General features: G+C 44.2%; 1 protein-coding gene across 1 annotated transcript in view; it reads right to left on the bottom strand.

Annotated features, from left to right (window-relative positions):
* The window catches only part of LOC135483969 (mucin-17-like), a 32,172-nt gene extending 15,102 nt beyond the window's left edge, over positions 1-17,070 (bottom strand). Inside the window, exons 1-15 of the mRNA XM_064765041.1 lie at positions 16,860-17,070; positions 16,688-16,726; positions 15,986-16,438; positions 15,360-15,601; positions 14,889-15,120; positions 14,544-14,588; positions 12,966-13,921; positions 11,644-12,410; positions 9,132-9,765; positions 8,726-8,990; positions 5,831-8,074; positions 1,709-4,045; positions 1,137-1,375; positions 607-841; positions 135-176 (exon numbers count right to left, since the gene is read on the bottom strand). Of these exons, the coding sequence (XP_064621111.1) occupies positions 135-176; positions 607-841; positions 1,137-1,375; positions 1,709-4,045; positions 5,831-8,074; positions 8,726-8,990; positions 9,132-9,765; positions 11,644-12,410; positions 12,966-13,921; positions 14,544-14,588; positions 14,889-15,120; positions 15,360-15,601; positions 15,986-16,438; positions 16,688-16,726; positions 16,860-17,070 (8,941 nt within the window). The remainder of the gene's footprint in view (positions 1-134; positions 177-606; positions 842-1,136; positions 1,376-1,708; positions 4,046-5,830; positions 8,075-8,725; positions 8,991-9,131; positions 9,766-11,643; positions 12,411-12,965; positions 13,922-14,543; positions 14,589-14,888; positions 15,121-15,359; positions 15,602-15,985; positions 16,439-16,687; positions 16,727-16,859) is intronic.
* Positions 17,071-18,711: the final 1,641 nt, after the last annotated feature.

Genomic DNA, 18,711 nt, shown 5'->3' with positions numbered 1-18,711 from the left:
CGTCTGAACTCCATTTGCACAGGTTTTTTGTTTTGCGATTTCCTGACGATGAAGAGTGATTTAAGATCAAAACCGGCTGTGCTGTTGATAGACTAATCGAGAGACTAAACCATGTGTAATTAACACAGACATACCTGCTGAACATGGTGGATTTGTAGGCGCAACATAATTTGGACCTGAAGATAAATAATAAAATGAACAATGAACTTAAAAATTGTGTAAGTTCATCATATGATATTAAGAATTAAAGAATCGATAATGTCATACTATTGATAATACTGACAACAAAATGCCATACATTGTTGTAGGCTTATTACCCTCGTATATTTCTCATTTGATCCATGGCATTGAATAGGTTAAAGAGTGTGAGAAATTGTTAAAACACAAATTCATTATTTCAAACAGTCAAACAGTATTCTAGTTGTAGCTTAGTTGATTCACTCGATTCGTAGACTATCAAGTTCCTTATTTTTTAAAGAGGAACAACAGGCAGGAGCTAAAGAGCCAAATTTATAGTTTTTGCGCGACTAATGTGCACAGTTTAATGTATTCTTCCTTGCCTACTGGCCAGATTTACCATCAGCGACTCATAGCGTATAAACTTACATAATTCCGGATGAGTTGCGAGGGTTGCAGAGAGTGAAAAGAGGTATGACGTCAGTATGCTCTTCACTTCCAAAACATCATTTACTTCGGGAAAAGCATCAAAGTTGGTTGTCTGAAGAGTGTCGACAAAGCCAATTGCGGCTGTAATGCTGCCTTTGTTCTTATCCAAGTTGGCGAATCCGAGATAGTCCCCTGCTTTCAAACTCAGTGGGTTGTACCAATCCGTCAACGAAACCTAGAAAGCAATAATCGTTGATATTGAGATGTCTGTCATGTATCAATGCCAATATCATCAGCGAAGTCGAAAGTATTAGAAAATAATTGAACGTATTGGTGTACACGTCTAAGAACGAAATTTTTTTTTTAGATATTGGATTCATTCGATAATGTATAAGAGCAACATCTTATCGGATGTGTTCGAACCAGTGATTTTGAATGCTTGTCTTCGAGTACAGACTATCTGTAACTACAGACTATCTGCAACTCACTCTTGTGAGTAGGTAGATAGCCTATTCTAAAGTGCAACGTACCGTAATAGGCCCCGAACTATCGGGTACATACTCCCTTTGACCTATCAGTTGAAAAGCTCGATGACCATCCGCTGGCGAGTCCCTCCAAATCTGAAGTTTGACTGCACCTGAGTCTTGGAAATAGGCCGAGAAGCTGCAGACATAGCCATCAAATGGAGCCGGGATCGTGTGAAGTACGGTAATTCTGTGACCTTTGGGTGCTAAAAACCCGGGTATAATAGTATTACCAATGTCGTCAGCTGAAAACACGAATCAGGGAAATATATTAGATGAAGGTGATGGAAGGTTGTAGAGGAGGCGCTAGCCCAGATTTTCAACATTTCATACATGAAGTAGTTTACCTCAAAGATACGATTCCGCCGGTGCACTCATCCCTAACGTTCACTATAATCATTAATCACATTAACTTAAATATGAAATATAAAAGTTGGCTGCTAAAAATATCTATTGGCAAAATTATGACTTATATTAGGAACGACGACAAGAAAAATATTAATGCCAACTTCAACCCGTCTAAAACGTTAGTCCTATGAAAGAATACAAACAACTTTCAAAAAGAATTATCAACATACACTGGTCAACACCATTTTCTATTGGAGGATATAGGGTGGGACAGCCAGCAGTGGTTGGTACTTCAGTTGTGGCTATCTCTCCTTCAGTAGACACTGCAGCTTCGGGAGTGGTTTTAGGCTCCACAGTTGATGTAGCATCATAAGTGGTTGTTGGTTCCACTGTAGTTGCAGCTTCAGAAGTAGTTCTTGTTTCCTTTGTATTTGCAGCTGTAAAAGCAGTTGATTGTTTCATAGTAGTTGCTGCTTCAGGAGTAGGTGTAGGTTCCATAGTAGTTGCTACTTCAGGAGTAGTCGTTGGTTCCATAGTAGTTGCTGTTTCTGGAGTAGGTGTAGGTTCCATAGTAGTTGCTACTTCAGGAGTAGTCGTTGGTTCCATAGTAGTTGCTGCTTCAGGAGTAGTCGTTGGTTCCATAGTAGTTGCAGCTTTAGGAGTGGTTGCTGGCTCCATTGTAGTTTCAGCTTCAGAATTAGTTGTTGTTTCCTTTGTCATTGCAGCAGTTGGAGCAGTTGATTGTTCCATAGTAGTTGCTGCTTCACGAGTAGGTGTAGGTTCCATAGTAGTTGCTACTTCAGGGGTAGTCGTTGGTTCAATAGAACTTGCAGCTTTAGGAGCAGTTGTTGGTGCCATAGTAGTAGCAGCTTTAGCAGTGGTTGCTGGGTCTGTTGTAGTTGCAGCATCAGGAAAAGTTGTTGGTTCCACTGTAGTTGCTGCTTTCGGAATGGTTGTTGGCTGGATAGTAGTTAAAATTTCAGGATTCGTTGTTGCTCCCATAGTAGTTGTTATTTCAGGAGTAGGCGTAAGTTCCACAGTAGTTGCAGCGTCAGCAGTCATTGTTGCTCCCATAGTAGTTGCTGCTTCAAAAGTAGTTGGTTCCATAGTTGGTTCCATGGTAGTTGCAGCTTCAGGAGTAGGTGAAGGTTCCAAAGTAGTTGCAGCTTCAGGAGTAGTTGTTGGTTCCATAGTAGTAGCAGCTTTAAGTGTGGTTCCTGGGTCCATCGTAGTTGTAGCATCATCAAAAGTTGTTGGGTCCACTGTAGTTACTGCTTTCGGAATGGTTGTTGGTTCCATAGAAGTTGCAACTTCAGGGGTAGTTGTTGGTTCCATAGTAGTTGAAGCTTTAGGAGTAGTTGCTGGTTCTACAGTAGTTGATGCTTCGAAAGAAATTGTTGGCTCCGCTGAAGTCGAAGCTAAAGGAGTAGATTTTGGTTCCAATGTAGTTGCAGCTTCACGAGTAGATAATGGTTCCATCGTAGATGCAATTTCAGGAACGATTGTATCCTCTATTGTAGTTGAAGCTTCAGGGGTAGCTGTTACTTCCTTAGTAATTGCAACGTCAGGAGTAGTTGTTGGCATAATTGTACCTGAAACTTCAGCAGTAAATGTCGATTCCATCGTAGTTGCAGCTTCAGAAGTAGTTGTTGGTTTCATAGAAGTTCCAGGATCAGATTTGGTCGTTGGCTCCATCGTACTTGCAGCTTCAGGATAAGTTGTTGGTGTTATAGTAGTCGTCGGCTCCATTTTAGTTGAAGCTTTAGAAGTAGTTGTTGTTTCGATAGTAGTTGCAGCTGGAGGAGTAGTTAATGGTTCGATTGTTGTTGCAGCTTTAGGAGTGGTTCTGGTTTCCATAGAAGTCGCTGGTTCCATAGTACTTGAAACTTCAAGAATGGTTGTTTGCTCTAAAGAAGTTGCAGCTACAGGAGAAGTGGTCGGCTCCATGGTACTTGATGCTTTAGGAGTAGTTGCTGGTTCTATAGAAGTCGCAGCTTTCTGAGTGGTTGTTGGCTCCATTGAAGATAAAGCTTCTTGAGTAGTCGCTGGTTCCAAAGTAGTTGAAGCTTTCGAAGTGGTTATTGGCTCCATTGTAGATGCAGCTTCTTGAGTAGTCGCTGGTTCCATAGTAGATGAAGCTTTAGAAGTGGTTGTTGGCTCCATTGTAGATGCAGCTTTAGAGGTGGTTGTAGGCTCCACTGTAGATGCAGCTTCTTGAGTAGTCACTGGTTCCATAGTAGTTGAAGCTTTAGGAGTGGTTGTTGGCTCCGCTGTAATTGCAGCTTCTTCAGTAGTCGCTGGTTCCATAGTAGTTGAAGCTTTAGGAGTGGTTGTTGGCTCCATTGTAGTTGCAGCTTCTTGAGTAGTCGCTGGTTCCACAGCAGTTGATCCTTTAGGAGTAGTTGTTGGCTCCATTGTAGTTGCAGCTTTGGGAGTGGTTGTTGGCTCTACTGTAGTTGCAGCTTCTTGAGTAGTCACTGGTTCCATAGTAGTTGAAGCTTCAGGAGTGGTTGTTGGCTCCATTGTAGATGCATATACTTGAGTAGTCGCTGGTTCCATAGTGGATGAAGCTTTAGGAGTGGTTGTTAGCTCAATTGTAGTTGCTGCTTCTTGAGTAGTGGCTGGTTCCATAGCAGTTGAAGCTTTAGGAGTGGTTGTTGGCACCATTGTAGTAGTTCTTGGCTCCGTTGTAGTTGCAGGTTCTTGAGTAGTCAATGGTTCCGTTGTAGTTGCAGCTTTAGGAGTGGTTGTTGGCTTCGTTGTAATTGCAGCTTCTTCAGTAGTCGCTGGTTCCATAGTAGTTGAAACTTTAGGAGTGGTTGTTGGCTCCATTGTAGTTGCAGCTTCTTGAGTAGTCGCTGGTTCCACAGCAGTTGATCCTTTAGGAGTGGTTGTTGGCACCATTGTAGTAGTTCTTGGCTCCGTTGTAGTTGCAGGTTCTTGAGTAGTCAATGGTTCCGTTGTAGTTGCAGCTTTAGGAGTGGTTGTTGGCTTCGTTGTAATTGCAGCTTCTTCAGTAGTCGCTGGTTCCATAGTAGTTGAAGCTATAGGAGTGGTTGTTGGCTCCATTGTAGTTGCAGCTTCTTGAGTAGTCGCTGGTTCCACAGCAGTTGATCCTTTAGGAGTAGTTGCTGGCTCCATTGTAGTTGCAGCTTTGGGAGTGGTTGTTGGCTCCGTTGTAGTTGCAGCTTCTTGAGTAGTCACTGGTTCCATAGTAGTTGAAGCTTCAGGAGTGGTTGTTGGCTCCATTGTAGATGCGGCTTCTTGAGTAGTCGCTTGTTCTATAGTAGTTGAAGCTTTAGGAGTGGTTGTTGGCTTCATTGTAGCTACAGCTTCTTGAGTAGTCGCTGGTTCTATAGTAGTTGAAGCTTTAGGAGTGGTTGTTAGCTCAATTGTAGTTGCTGCTTCTTGAGTAGTGGCTGGTTCCATAGCAGTTGAAGCTTTAGGAGTGGTTGTTGGCACCATTGTAGGAGTTCTTGGCTCCGTTGTAGTTGCAGGTTCTTGAGTAGTCAATGGTTCCGTTGTAGTTGCAGCTTTAGGAGTGGTTGTTGGCTTCGTTGTAATTGCAGCTTCTTCAGTAGTCGCTGGTTCCATAGTAGTTGAAGCTTTAGGAGTGGTTGTTGGCTCCATTGTAGTTGAAGCTTTAGGAGTGGTTGTTGGCTTCGTAGTAGTTGCAGTTTCTTGAGTAGTCACTGGTTCTATGGTAGTTGCAACTTTAGTGGTGGTTGTTGGCTCCATTGTAGTTGCAGCTTTAGGAGTGGTTGTTGGCTCCGTTGTAATTGCAGCTTCTTCAATAGTCGCTGGTTTCGTAGTAGTTGCAGCTTTAGGTGTGGTTGTTGCCTCCATTGTAGTTGCAGGTTCTTGAGTAGTCACTGGTTCCATGGTAGATGAAGCTTTAGGAGTGGTTGTTGGCTCCATTGTAGTTGCAGCTTTAGGAGTGGTTGTTGGCTCCATTGTAGTTGCAGCCTCTTGAGTAGTGTATGGTTCCAAAGCAGTTGAAGCTTTAGGAGTTGTTGTTGGCTCCATTGTAGTTGCAGCTTTAGGAGTGGTTGTTGGCTCCATTGTAGTTGCAGCTTTAGGTGTGGTTGTTTGCTCCGTTGTAGTTGCAGGTTCTTGAGTAGTCACTGGTTCCATGGTTGTTGAAGCTTTAGGAGTAGTTGCAGCTGTAGGAGTGGTTGTTGGCTCCGCTCTAGTTGCAGGTTCTTGAGTAGTCATTTGTTCCATGGTAGTTGAAGCTTCAGGAGTGGTTGTTAGCTCCATTGTAGTTGCAGCTTTAGGAGTTGTTGTTGGCTCCGTGGTAGTTGCAGCTTCTTGAGTAGTGGCTGGTTCCATAGCTGTTGAAGCTTCAGGAGTGGTTGTTGGCTCCATTGTTGCTGCTTCTTGAGTAGTGGCTGGTTCCATAGCTGTTGAAGCTTCAGGAGTGGTTGTTGGCTCCATTGTAGTTGCAGCTTTAAGTGTGGTTGTTGGCTCCATTGTAGTTGCAGGTTCTTGAGTAGTCACTGGTTGCATGGTAGTTGAAGCTTTAGGAATTGTTGTTGGCTCCATTGTAGTTGCAGCATTAGGAGTGGTTGTTGGCTCCGTTGTAATTGCAGCTTCGTCAGTAGTTGCTGGTTCCATAGTAGTTGAAGCTTTAGGAGTGGTTGTTGGCTCCATTGTAGTTGCAGCTTTAGGTGTCGTTGTTGGCTCCGTTGTAGTTGCAGGTTCTTGAGTAGTCACTGGTTCCATTGCAGTTGAAACTTTAGGAGTGGTTGTTGGCTCCATTGTAGTTGCGGCATTAGGAGTGGTTGTTGGCTCCATTGTAATTGCAGCTTCTTCAGTAGTCGCTGGTTCCATAGTGGTTGAAGCTTTATAAGGAGTGGTTGTTGGCTCCATTTTAGTTGCAGCTTTAGGAGTGGTTGTTGGCTCCGTTGTAGTTGCAGGTTCTTGAGTAGTCACTGGTTCCATGGTAGTTGAAGCTTCAGGAGTGGTGGTTGGCTCCATTGTAGATGCAGCTTCAGGAGTGGTTGTTGACTCCATTGTAGATGCAGCTTCTTGAGTAGTCGTTAGTTCTAAAGTAGTTGAAACTTTAGGAGTGGTTGTTGGCTCCATTGTAGTTGCTGCTTTAGGAGTGGTTGTTGGCTCCTTTGTAGTTGCAGGTTCTTGAGTAGGCAGTGGTTCCGTGGTAGTTGAAGCTTTAGGAGTGGTTAGTGCCTCCATTGCAGATGAAGCTTCTTTAGACGTGGTTGGTTCCATAGTAGTTGAAGATTTAGTAGTGATTGTTGGCTCCATTGTTGTTGAAGCTTTAGGAGTGGTTGTTGGCTTCGTTGTAGTTGCAGGTTCTTGATTAGTCACTGGTTCCATGGTAGTTGAAGCTTTAGGAGTAGTTGTTGGCTCCATTGTAGTTGCAGCTTTAGGAGTGGTTGTTGGCTCTGTGGTAGTTGCAGTTTCTTGAGTAGTGGCTGGTTCCATAGGAGTTGAAGCTTTAGGAGTGGTTGTTGGCTCTTGAGTAGTGGCTGGTTCCATAGCTGTTGAAGCTTTAGGAGTGGTTGTTGTCTCCATTGTAGTTGCAGCTTTAGGTGTGGTTATTGGCTCCGTTGTAGTTGCAGGTTCTTGAGTAGTCACTGGTTCGATGGTAGTTGGAGCTTTAGGAGTGGTTGTTGACTCCGTTGTAATTGCAGCTTCTTCAGTAGTCACTGGTTCGATGGTAGTTGGAGCTTTAAGAGTGGTTGTTGGCTCCATTGTAGTTGCAGCTTTAAGAGTGGTTGTTGGCTCCGTTGTAATTGCAGCTTCTTCAGTTGTCGTTGGTTCCATTGTAGTTGCAGCTTTAGGAGTGGTTGTTGACTCCGTTGTAATTGCAGCTTCTTCAGTAGTCGCTGGTTCCATAGTAGTTGAAGCTCTAGGAGTGGTTGTTGGCTCCATTGTAGTTGCAGCTTCTTGAGTAGTCGCTGGTTCAATAGCAGTTGATGCTTTAGGAGTAATTGTTGGCTCCATTGTTGTTGCAGCTTTGGGAGTGGTTGTTGGCTCGGTTGTAGTTGCAGTTTCTTGGGTAGTCACTGGTTCCATGGTAGTCGCAGCTTTAGGAGTGGTTGTTGGCTCTGTTGCAGTTGCAGGTTCTTGAGTAGTCACTGGTTCCATCGTTGTTGAAGCTTTAGGAGTAGTTGTTGGCTCTATTGTAGTTGCAGCTTTAGGAGTGGTTGTTGGCTCCATTGTAGTTGCAGCTTCTTGAGTAGTGGCTGGTTCCATAGCAGTTGAAGCTATAGGAGTGGTTGTTGGCTCCATTGTAGTTGCAGCTTTAAGTGTGGTTGTTGGCTCCGTTGTAGTTGCAGGTTCTTGAGTAGTCACTGGTTCCATTGTAGTTGCAGCTTTAGGAGTGGTTGTTGGCTCCGTTGTAATTACAGCTTCTTCAGTAGTCGCTGGTTCCATAGCAGTTGATGCTCTAGGAGTAGTTGTTGGCTCCATTACAGTTGCAGCTTTGGGAGTGGTTTTTGGCTCTGTTGTAGCTGCAGGTTCTTGAGTAGTCACTGGTTCCATGGTTGTTGAAGCTTTAGGAGTAGTTGTTGGCTCCATTGTAGAGGCAGCTTCAGGAGTGGTTGTTGGCTCCGTTGTAGTTGCAGGTTCTTGAGAAGTCATTATTTCCATGGTAGTTGAAGCTTTAGGAGTGGTTGTTGGCTCCGTTGTAATTGCAGCTTCTTCAGTAGTCGCTGGTTCCATTGAAGTTGAAGCTTTAGGAGTGGTTGTTGGCTCCATTGTAGTTGCACCTTCTTGAGTAGTCGCTGGTTCCATAGCAGTTGATGCTTTAGGAGTAGTTGACGGCTCCATTGTAGTTGCAGCTTTGGGAGTGGTTGTTGGCTCCGTTGTAGTTGCAGGTTCTTGAGTAGTCACTGGTTCCATGGTAGTTGCAGCTTTAGGAGTGGTTGTTGGCTCCGTTGTAGTTGCAGGTTCTTGAGTAGTCACTGGTTCCATGGTTGTTGAAGCTTTAGGAGTAGTTGTTGGCTCCATTGTAAAGGCAGCTTTAGGAGTGGTTGTTGGCTCCGTTGTAGTTGCAGGTTCTTGAGAAGTCATTGGTTCCATGGTATTTGAAGCTTTAGGAGTGGTTGTTGGCTCCGTTGTAATTGCAGCTTCTTCAGTAGTCGCTGGTTCCTTTGTAGTTGAAGCTTTGGGAGTGGTTGTTGGCTCCATTGTAGTTGCAGCTTCTTGAATAGTCCCTGGTTCCATGGTAGTTGCAGCTTTAGGAGTGGTTGTTGGCTCCATTGTAGTTTTAGCTTTACGAGTGGTTGTTGGCTCCGTTGTAATTGCAGCTTCTTTAGTAGTCGCTGGTTCCATTGTAGTTGAAGCTTTAGGAGTGCTTGTTGGCTCCATTGTAGTTGCAGCTTCTTGAGTAGTCGCTGGTTCAACAGCAGTTGATGCTTTAGGAGTAGTTGTTGGCTCCATTGTCGTTGCAGCTTTGGGAGTGGTTGTTGGCTCGGTTGTAGTTGCAGGTTCTTGAGTAGTCACTGGTTCCATGGTAGTCGCAGCTTTAGGAGTGGTTGTTGGCTCTGTTGTAGTTGCAGGTTCTTGAGTAGTCACTGGTTCCATGGTTGTTGAAGCTTTAGGAGTAGTTGTTGGCTCTATTGTAGTTGCAGCTTTAGGAGTGATTGTTGGCTCCGTTGTAGTTGCAGGTTCTTGAGTAGTCACTGGTTCGATGGTAGTTGGAGCTTTAAGAGTGGTTGTTGGCTCCATTGTAGTTGCAGCTTTAGGAGTGGTTGTTGGCTCCGTTGTAATTGCAGCTTCTTCAGTTGTCGTTGGTTCCATTGTAGTTGCAGCTTTAGGAGTGGTTGTTGACTCCGTTGTAATTGCAGCTTCTTCAGTAGTCGCTGGTTCCATAGTAGTTGAAGCTCTAGGAGTGGTTGTTGGCTCCATTGTAGTTGCAGCTTCATGAGTAGTCGCTGGTTCAATAGCAGTTGATGCTTTAGGAGTAGTTGTTGGCTCCATTGTCGTTGCAGCTTTGAGAGTGGTTGTTGGCTCGGTTGTAGTTGCAGTTTCTTGAGTAGTCACTGGTTCCATGGTAGTCACAGCTTTAGGAGTGGTTGTTGGCTCTGTTGTAGTTGCAGGTACTTGAGTAGTCACTGGTTCCATGGTTGTTGAAGCTTTAGGAGTAGTTGTTGGCTCTATTGTAGTTGCAGCTTTAGGAGTGGTTGTTGGCTCCATTGTAGTTGCAGCTTCTTGGGTAGTGGCTGGTTCCATAGCAGTTGAAGCTTTAGGAGTGGTTGTTGGCTCCATTGTAGTTGCAGCTTTAAGTGTGGTTGTTGGCTCCGTTGTAGTTGCAGTTTCTTGAGTAGTCACTGGTTCCATTGTAGTTGCAGCTTTGGGAGTGGTTGTTGGCTGCATTGTAATTACAGCTTCTTCAGTAGTCGCTGGTTCCATAGTAGTTGAAGCTTTAGGAGTGGTTCTTGGCTCCATTGTAGTTGCAGCATCTTGAGTAGTCGCTGGTTCCATAGCAGTTGATGCTCTAGGAGTAGTTGTTGGCTCCATTGCAGTTGCAGCTTTGGGAGTGATTTTTGGCTCTGTTGTAGTGGCAGGTTCTTGAGTAGTCACTGGTTCCATGGTTGTTGAAGCTTTAGGAGTAGTTGTTGGCGCAATTGTAGAGGCAGCTTTAGGAGTGGTTGTTGGCTCCGTTGTAGTTGCAGGTTCTTGAGAAGTCATTGGTTCCATGATAGTTGAAGCTTTAGGAGTGGTTGTTGGCTCCGTTGTAAATGCAGCTTCTTCATTAGTCGCTGGTTCCATTGTAGTTGAAGCTTTAGGAGTGGTTGTTGGCTCCATTGTAGTTGCACCTTCTTGAGTAGTCGCTGGTTCCATAGCAGTTGATGCTTTAGGAGTAGTTGATGGCTCCATTGTAGTTGCAGCTTTTGGAGTGGTTGTTGGCTCCGTTGTAGTTGCAGGTTCTTGAGTAGTCACTGGTTCCATGGTAGTTGCAGCTTTAGGAGTGGTTGTTGGCTCCGTTGTAGTTGCAGGTTCTTGAGTAGTCACTGGTTCGATGGTTGTTGAAGCTTTAGGAGTAGTTGTTGGCTCCATTGTAGAGGCAGCTTTAGGAGTGGTTTTTGGCTCCGTTGTAGTTGCAGGTTCTTGAGAAGTCATTGGTTCCATGGTAGTTGAAGCTTTAGGAGTGGCTGTTGGCTCTGTTGTAGTTGCAGGTTTTTCAGTAGTCGCTGGTTCCATTGTAGTTGAAGCTTTAGGAGTGGTTGTTGGCTCCATTGTAGTTGCAGCTTCTTGAGTAGTCGCTGGTTCAATGGTAGTTGAAGCTTTAGGAGTTTTTGTTGGCTCCATTGTAGTTGCAGCTTTAGGAGTGGTTGTTGGCTCCGTTGTAATTGCAGCTTCTTCAGTAGTCGCTGGTTCCATTGTAGTTGAAGCTTTAGGAGTGGTTGTTGGCTCCATTGTAGTTGCAGCTTCTTGAGTAGTCGCTGGTTCCATATCAGTTGATACTTTAGGAGTAGTTGTTGGCTCCATTGTAGTTGCAGCCTTAGGAGTGTTTGTTGGCTCCGTTGTAATTGCAGCTTCTTCAGTAGTCGCTGGTTCCATTGTAGTTGAGGCTTTATGAGTGGTTGTTGGCTCCATTGTAGTTGCACCTTCTTGAGTAGCCGCTGGTTCCATAGCAGTTGATGCTTTAGGAGTAGTTGATGGCTCCATTGTAGTTGCAGCTTTGGGAGTGGTTGTTGGCTCCGTTGTAGTTGCAGGTTCTTGAGTAGTCACTGGTTCCACGGTAGTTGCAGCTTTAGGAGTGGTTGTTGGCTCCGTTGTAGTTGCAGGTTCTTGAGTAGTCACTGGTTCGATGGTTGTTAAAGCTTTAGGAGTAGTTGTTGGCTCCATTGTAGCGGCAGCTTTAGGAGTGGCTGTTGGCTCCGTTGTAGTTGCAGGTTCTTGAGAAGTCATTGGTTCCATGGTAGTTGAAGCTTTAGGAGTGGCTGTTGGCTCCGTTGTAATTGCAGCTTCTTCAGTAGTCGCTGGTTCCATTGTAGTTGAAGCTTTAGGAGTGGTTGTTGGCTCCATTGTAGTTGCAGCTTCTTGAGTAGTCGCTGGTTCAACAGCAGTTGATGCTTTAGGAGTAGTTGTTGGCTCCATTGTCATTGCAGCTTTGGGAGTGGTTGTTGGCTCGGTTGTAGTTGCAGGTTCTTGAGAAGTCACTGGTTCTATGATAGTCTCAGCTTTAGGAGTGGTTGTTGGCTCTGTTGTAGTTGCAGGTTCTTGAGTAGTCACTGGTTCCATGGTTGTTGAAGCTTTAGGAGTAGTTGTTGGCTCTATTGAAGTTGCAGCTTTAGGAATGGTTGTTGGCTCCGTTGTAGTTGCAGGTTCTTGAGTAGTCACTGGTTCCATGGTTGTTGAAGCTTTAGGAGTAGTTGTTGGCTCTATTGTAGTTGGAGCTTTAAGAGTGGTTGTTGGCTCCATTGTAGTTGCAGCTTTAGGAGTGGTTGTTGGCTCCGTTGTAATTGCAGCTTCTTCAGTTGTCGTTGGTTCCATTGTAGTTGCAGCTTTAGGAGTGGTTGTTGACTCCGTTGTAATTGCAGCTTCTTCAGTAGTCGCTGGTTCCATAGTAGTTGAAGCTCTAGGAGTGGTTGTTGGCTCCATTGTAGTTGCAGCTTCTTGAGCAGTCGCTGGTTCAATAGCAGTTGATGCTTTAGGAGTAGTTGTTGGCTCCATTGTCGTTGCAGCTTTGGGAGTGGTTGTTGACTCGGTTGTAGTTGCAGTTTCTTGAGTAGTCACTGGTTCCATGGTAGTTGCAGCTTTAGGAGTGGTTGTTGGCTCTGTTGTAGTTGCAGGTTCTTGAGTAGTCACTGGTTCCATGGTTGTTGAAGCTTTAGGAGTAGTTGTTGGCTCTATTGTAGTTGCAGCTTTAGGAGTGGTTGTTGGCTCGGTTGTAGTTGCAGTTTCTTGAGTAGTCACTGGTTCCATGGTAGTTGCAGCTTTAGGAGTGGTTGTTGGCTCTGTTGTAGTTGCAGGTTCTTGAGTAGTCACTGGTTCCATGGTTGTTGAAGCTTTAGGAGTAGTTGTTGGCTCTATTGTAGTTGCAGCTTTAGGAGTGGTTGTTGGCTCCATTGTAGTTGCAGCTTTAAGTGTGGTTGTTGGCTCCGTTGTAGTTGCAGGTTCTTGAGTAGTCGCTGGTTCCATAGCAGTTGATGCTTTAGGAGTAGATGTTGGCTCCATTGTAGTTGCAGCCTTAGGAGTGTTTGTTGGCTCCGTTGTAATTGCAGCTTCTTCAGTAGTCGCTGGTTCCATTGTAGTTGAGGCTTTGGGAGTGGTTGTTGGCTCCATTGTAGTTGCACCTTCTTGAGTAGTCGCTGGTTCCATAGCAGTTGATGCTTTAGGAGTAGTTGATCGCTCCATTGTAGTTGCAGCTTTTGGAGTGGTTGTTGGCTCCGTTGTAGTTGCAGGTTCTTGAGTAGTCACTGGTTCCATGGTAGTTGAAGCTTTAGGAGTAGTTGTTGGCTCCATTGTAGAGGCAGCTTTAGGAGTGGTTGTTGGCTCCGTTGTAGTTGCAGGTTCTTGAGAAGTCATTGGTTCCATGGTAGTTGAAGCTTTAGGAGTGGTTGTTGGCTCCGTTGTAATTGCAGCTTCTTCAGTAGTCGCTGGTTCCATTGTAGTTGAAGCTTTAGGAGTGGTTGTTGGCTCCATTGTAGTTGCAGCTTCTTGAGTAGTCGCTGGTTCCATAGCAGTTGATGCTTTAGGAGTAGTTGTTGGCTCCATTGTAGTTGCAGCCTTAGGAGTGTTTGTTGGCTCCGTTGTAATTGCAGCTTCTTCAGTAGTCGCTGGTTTCATAGCAGTTGAAGCTTTAGGAGTAGTTGTTGGCTCCATTGTAGATGCAGCTTCTTGAGTAGTCGCTGGTTCCATAGTAGTTGAAGCTTTAGGAGTGGTTGTTGGCTCCATTGTAATTGAAGCTGTAGGAGTGGTTGTTGGCTTTGTCGTAGTTGCAACTTCCGGAGTAGTTGTTGGTTGCTTACTAGTTGCACCTTTAGAAGTGCTTGTTTGCTCCATCGTAGTTGCAGCTTCAGGTGTAAGTGTCGGTTCCATGGTAGTTGCAGCATCAGGTGGAAGTGTCGGCTCCATGGTGGTTGTAGCTTCAGGAGTAGTTGTTGATTTCATCGTTGTTCCAGCTTTAGGAATCGTTGTTGGTTGCTTAGAAACTGCATATTTAGAAGTTGTTTTTGGCTCCATAGTAGTTGCGGTTTCAGGTTTAGTTGTTGGTTCCATGGTTGTTGCAGCTTCAGATGTAGTTGATGGTTCCCTAGTATTTGCTGTATCAGGAGTAGTTGTCGGCTCCATCGTAGTTGCAGCTTTAGGAGTAGCTGTTGATTCCATTGTAGTTGCAGCTTCAGGAGTATTTTCTGACTTCATGGTAGTTGCAGGGACAGGAGTCGATGATTGTTCAACAGCTTCAGGAGTGGTTGTTGCTGACACTGTAGTAGCAGCTTGTGATTGGGAAGTTGAGGATGGTTCTGTAGATAATTATCGGTTGGAATCACGAAGAGCTTGGTTATGAGTTGCATTTAGTCATTAATATGCGACCTTTGAAGACAGTGGACGCATTTTATGGTTGTACGACATATCACTATGTTTCCTGACAAAAGATTGATGGAATAACCCTACAATGACAATTGAGATTGCGCAGAGAAACGAAGCACTCTGGTTTGTAGTGCTCCCTTACTACGAGGGGTGCACTGAGAAACGGGAACACAGAACATTGTTCCGGTGTAACATCTGTGGTTGTTCCCCATGTGTCAGTGTTTCCAAACAATAGGCAGCTAGAGAGACCATGACTTTTCAATAGGGGGATACACAGAAAAACCTGTCAATCTATTTTTGAGCGTTCAAATGAGGGGAAACACTGAACAATGAGGGGAAACACTCACACACGGGAAACACTCACATATATTACACCGGCATCGAATACCACCTGAATAACTGGCCATTCGACCTAGCGTGCTATTATAGGTTTCCTATCATAAAAAAGGTAGGATCAGTGAAATATCCATTCCGAAAAATCAACAAAAAAGACATCAAGATTGTAGTGGGTGGGCTCGAGACAGATGCTAAACCAGGTTAAACAGATAATCTTACCTATTGGACATCTTGGATCTTGTGTTGGTTCTACATAATTCTCACCTGAAAAAGCAAGTTTGGAAATACATGCAAGAACAAAACAGTAGTGGGAATAAATTGCATTGCCAGTCTTAAGTGTTTAGTTGATCTCATTTAACAACTAGAAGCCAGAAAGATAAATACACGAACTTATGTTAATGCAATGTCATTAACACTGCAAAGGGTGTTAAGAGAATTAATATTTAGCATGATAATATCATTACATGTGCTGTTTGGGAACTGTAGATGTACTTCGGGTGCCATTCTTGAAAAGATAACACAAATGATTTCTCTCACGTTGCGGTACTGTATTTCAAAACTTACATAATTGTGGGTGTGTCACAACACTCGCTGATAGTGAGTACAGGTAGGTAAATGTCAGTTTTGTAAACCCCTTCGTGTCACCAACCTCTGGCGACGTGATGAAGGTCTCGTAGTGTGCATCGGTCGACCCGAAGCCAACTGAAATACTCCTTCGATTGTTTTCCAAATTGGCAAATCCTATATGATCGCCCGTTTTAACCTTGATCGGGGAAGACCAATCATCGATGGAAACCTGAAATATAATGAAGAAAGCCATAATGTGAACATCTATATGGTCGATTTATAAAGTAAACTCGTTGTCACTTGTCACGAGCACAGCGTTAACTGACTTCGGCTTGAAAACAAGACATGACACGCCATGGGGGGTGCTACGTTTACATTGTTAATCGCATTCAACCCGCTATTTGGAAATGATTTTTTTCGTTCTTCATGTCACGAATGACAAGTGATGTTAGAGTCTAAGTTGCGTACCGTAACAGCTCCGGCCGATGTAGGCGCAAATTCCTGCTCGCCGATCAGCTCATATGTGGTTTCCCCAGTCGAGGGCGCATCTCGCCAGATCTGGAACCTCACAGCACCTAGGCCACTGAAATAGGCGCTGAAGCTGCAAATGTATCCGTCGAAAGGGACGGCCGTATCAGACAATACCGTGATCCATTGGCCAACTGGTGACGGGAACAATCCTGCTTGGATATCGTTTCCAGTTGTGGCACCTGAAAGTAAAGAGGCGTGTTATTGAGTTCCATGAAATACATTGTATTGCTGCGAATTATGGATCCAGTTCTTCCCTCTGCTCGATCACCTTGTAAAACATGCTTTGTCAAATTAGCTTAGTGTGGCTCTCTCTTCCAATGTTTGGGTATGGGCCAAGCGTTAAGATCGATACTTTGGCAGAAAAGAAACACATCTTCCGAACGTTTCATGTCTGGTTTTACGTCGCTTCGAAGATTTCCTCTATCTTTTACTGTTTTTGTGCTATACTTTCTTGAAGTCACGCATGAGAGGTGATACTTTGCAATGATTAATCCCAAATTCAGTGATAAGACTAAATGCTTCCAAAAGTCGTAACTGAACGATGCCAACTCGAGTCTACTCACTTTGTTCACTAGCTGCAACGTAAGGTGGAAATGGAGATCCACAAACGACAGTTCCTGTTGTTGCCTCCACTGTGGTTCTCGCATCAGCTGTTGTCGTCGGCTTAACACTAGTTGCAGGTTCAACAGCAGTCGTTGGTTCCATAGTAGTTGCAGGTTCAACAGTAGTTGGATCCACAGTAGCTGTTGTTTCACCAAAGGTTGTTGGCAAAACGGTAGCCCCGTCCGTCGTAATAGGAGCAACGACTGTTGACACTGTTACCACAGGTACAGTTGAACTGCCTATGTTTTCAACCGTAGGTATAGCAGTTTGCTCAGTGTGTACGGTAGGAGCATCCGTTGTGGCAGGAGCAGCCGTTGTGGCAGGAACGGCTTCTGTCGTAGGATCGGCAGTTGTCATCGAGGCCGCTGGTGTGGTTGGTACAGCTAATGTCGTCGCTGCTACCGTTGGTTTATCTGAATAGAATGGTAATGTTGTAGACTTCTTTTTGTCAAATAGATGCTGAGTCGAAGCTTGGTCACGCAGCTAATACAGTCACTGATAATTTCCCGACATATTTTGATGTATGCCGTTGCTGTCCTCAGTACACCAATGGAAATAAGTATAATGATGCAGAGTCTTTTATGTAAGCATGGTCTATGTGTCATACACACAAATGAGACGCATCTTGCTAATAATTTGCCAATGTCTTGAAAATAACTTACCACAATCCCGATTTGTTGGAAGAGGTGAATAGGTAGGACCTGCAATTAGTAAGAAATAGCAAGACATACATTAGCAAATTGTTTCATCACCAATTTAAACGAATCGAGATGATAAAAAACTCTCGAATATCAGGAAGTTTACAATAGCGAATCGTCACAACTTTCAACTCACAATGATCCGGGTGTGTCGCCAAATATGCCGACAGTGAGTACTTGTACGCAAACGCCACCACTTTTATCTCCACATCACCACCGACTTTTGGAAACTCATCAAGGCTGTTGAATCGTGAATTGAAAATTGTCTCCTCAAAGTCAAAGTTCGCTGCTATGCTAGCCTTGTTGTCATCGAGGTTAGCAAACCCGAGAATGTCCCCTGCCTGCATGGTGAGGGGGTTGTACCAATCGGTCACGGCAACCTGGAAAAAAGCTTACGAAATCAGTAACTGATCATCTTGTGTCAAATTTGCTTCTGAAAAGGATCCGGAGAAAAGGAAGATACATTTTCATGGTTTTATCAAATTTGAATTGAGTGGTCTTCTATCATATTTTTAAATTCTAGTCATTCTAAAGTGCTGATGTAACATCATCATCAGCCAAAAAAACTGGTGCCAAAAGCATTGCTTAGTCCGAATAAATCTCTTGTGCATACATAGATAGGGAAACTCAAAAAGATGGCAGGATCAGCAAGACTTTGGGAGAGCTCGCAACGTCAACGAAAATACACGTCATATATGTACAGTTGAGGTCAGAAGTTTACATACACCTGGGTCGAAAACATTCAACTCAAATTTTCAAAAGGTTTCATTGTACTTACAAAAACGATTTTGATGTGATAATATACCTCAGAGGTCTACTTTATTTTCTTACTGCATTCGTTTATTTCAGTTTCTTTATTTCAGAATTAGTTGACATAGTTTGATATCTCTATTGAAACCAGTGGGTCAAAAGTTTACATACACCAAGTGAAACTCTAAAAACACAACCTTGAATCAAGAAGAAATTGACATCTAGGGACTCACAGATGATTTCACAGGCCATTGGCCACTATAGAAATTATGTAATAACCCAAGCGTTCTTTAGGGGCTATATAAAAAGGCGTTTCTATAGTGTATAGCCCATTCCAGTGTTCACAAGCATTGAGACAAGATGGGTAAATCCAAAGAGCACAGCCAAGACCTTAGAAGACGTGTGGTTGATCTTCACAAGGCAGGGTCCTCACTAGGCCACATTGCTAGGCAGTTGAATCTACCCAGGTCTTCCGTTCAGACCATCGTCAAGAAGTACAGGGCCCTCGGGACCACATTAACCAAGCCAAGGAGCGGAAGAAAACGGAAACTGACCCTCACAGATGAACAGACCGTGGTGCGCAAGGTGAAGATCAACCCCAGGTCAACAAAAAAGCAAATTTGCAAACATCTGCAGGATGCAGGAGTGAGTGTCTCAGGATCCACAGTGAAGCGCATTCTTCATCGAGCTGGACTGAAGGGATATCGCCCGTGGAAGAAGCCACTGCTTAAAGATCGGCACCGAAAAGCAAGACAGGAGTTTGCAAAGAAACATCAATACAAACCGACAGCATTTTGGAGGAATGTTATGTGGTCAGATGAGACGAAAATTGAGCTGTTTGGTCATAATTACCAGCGGTACATATGGCGTGAACAGGGTGAAGCCTTCAACCCTAAAAACACCGTCCCAACCGTAAAGCATGGTGGTGGCAGCATCATGCTTTGGGGTTGCTTTGCTGCATCAGGAATGGGAAGACTCCAGAAAATAGATGGTATCATGAAAAAAGAACACTACATCCAGATTCTTGATGACAATGTCAAGGCCTCTGCCCAAATGTTGAAGCTTGGTCGGGGTTAGAGTTTTCAGCAAGACAATGATCACAAGCATACGACGAAAGTAGTCACCAAATGGTTTAAGGACAACAAGGTGAAGACTTTAGAGTGGCCTTCACAAAGCCCAGATTTAAATCCAATCGAAAATCTTTGGACCGAACTTAAGAAGTGGGTCAGAGCAAGGAA

The sequence above is a fragment of the Lineus longissimus genome, chromosome 2, assembly GCF_910592395.1.
Source record: "Lineus longissimus chromosome 2, tnLinLong1.2, whole genome shotgun sequence".
Classification (NCBI taxonomy): Eukaryota; Metazoa; Nemertea; class Pilidiophora; order Heteronemertea; family Lineidae; genus Lineus; species Lineus longissimus.
This window is presented reverse-complemented; position numbering and strand designations above follow the sequence as displayed.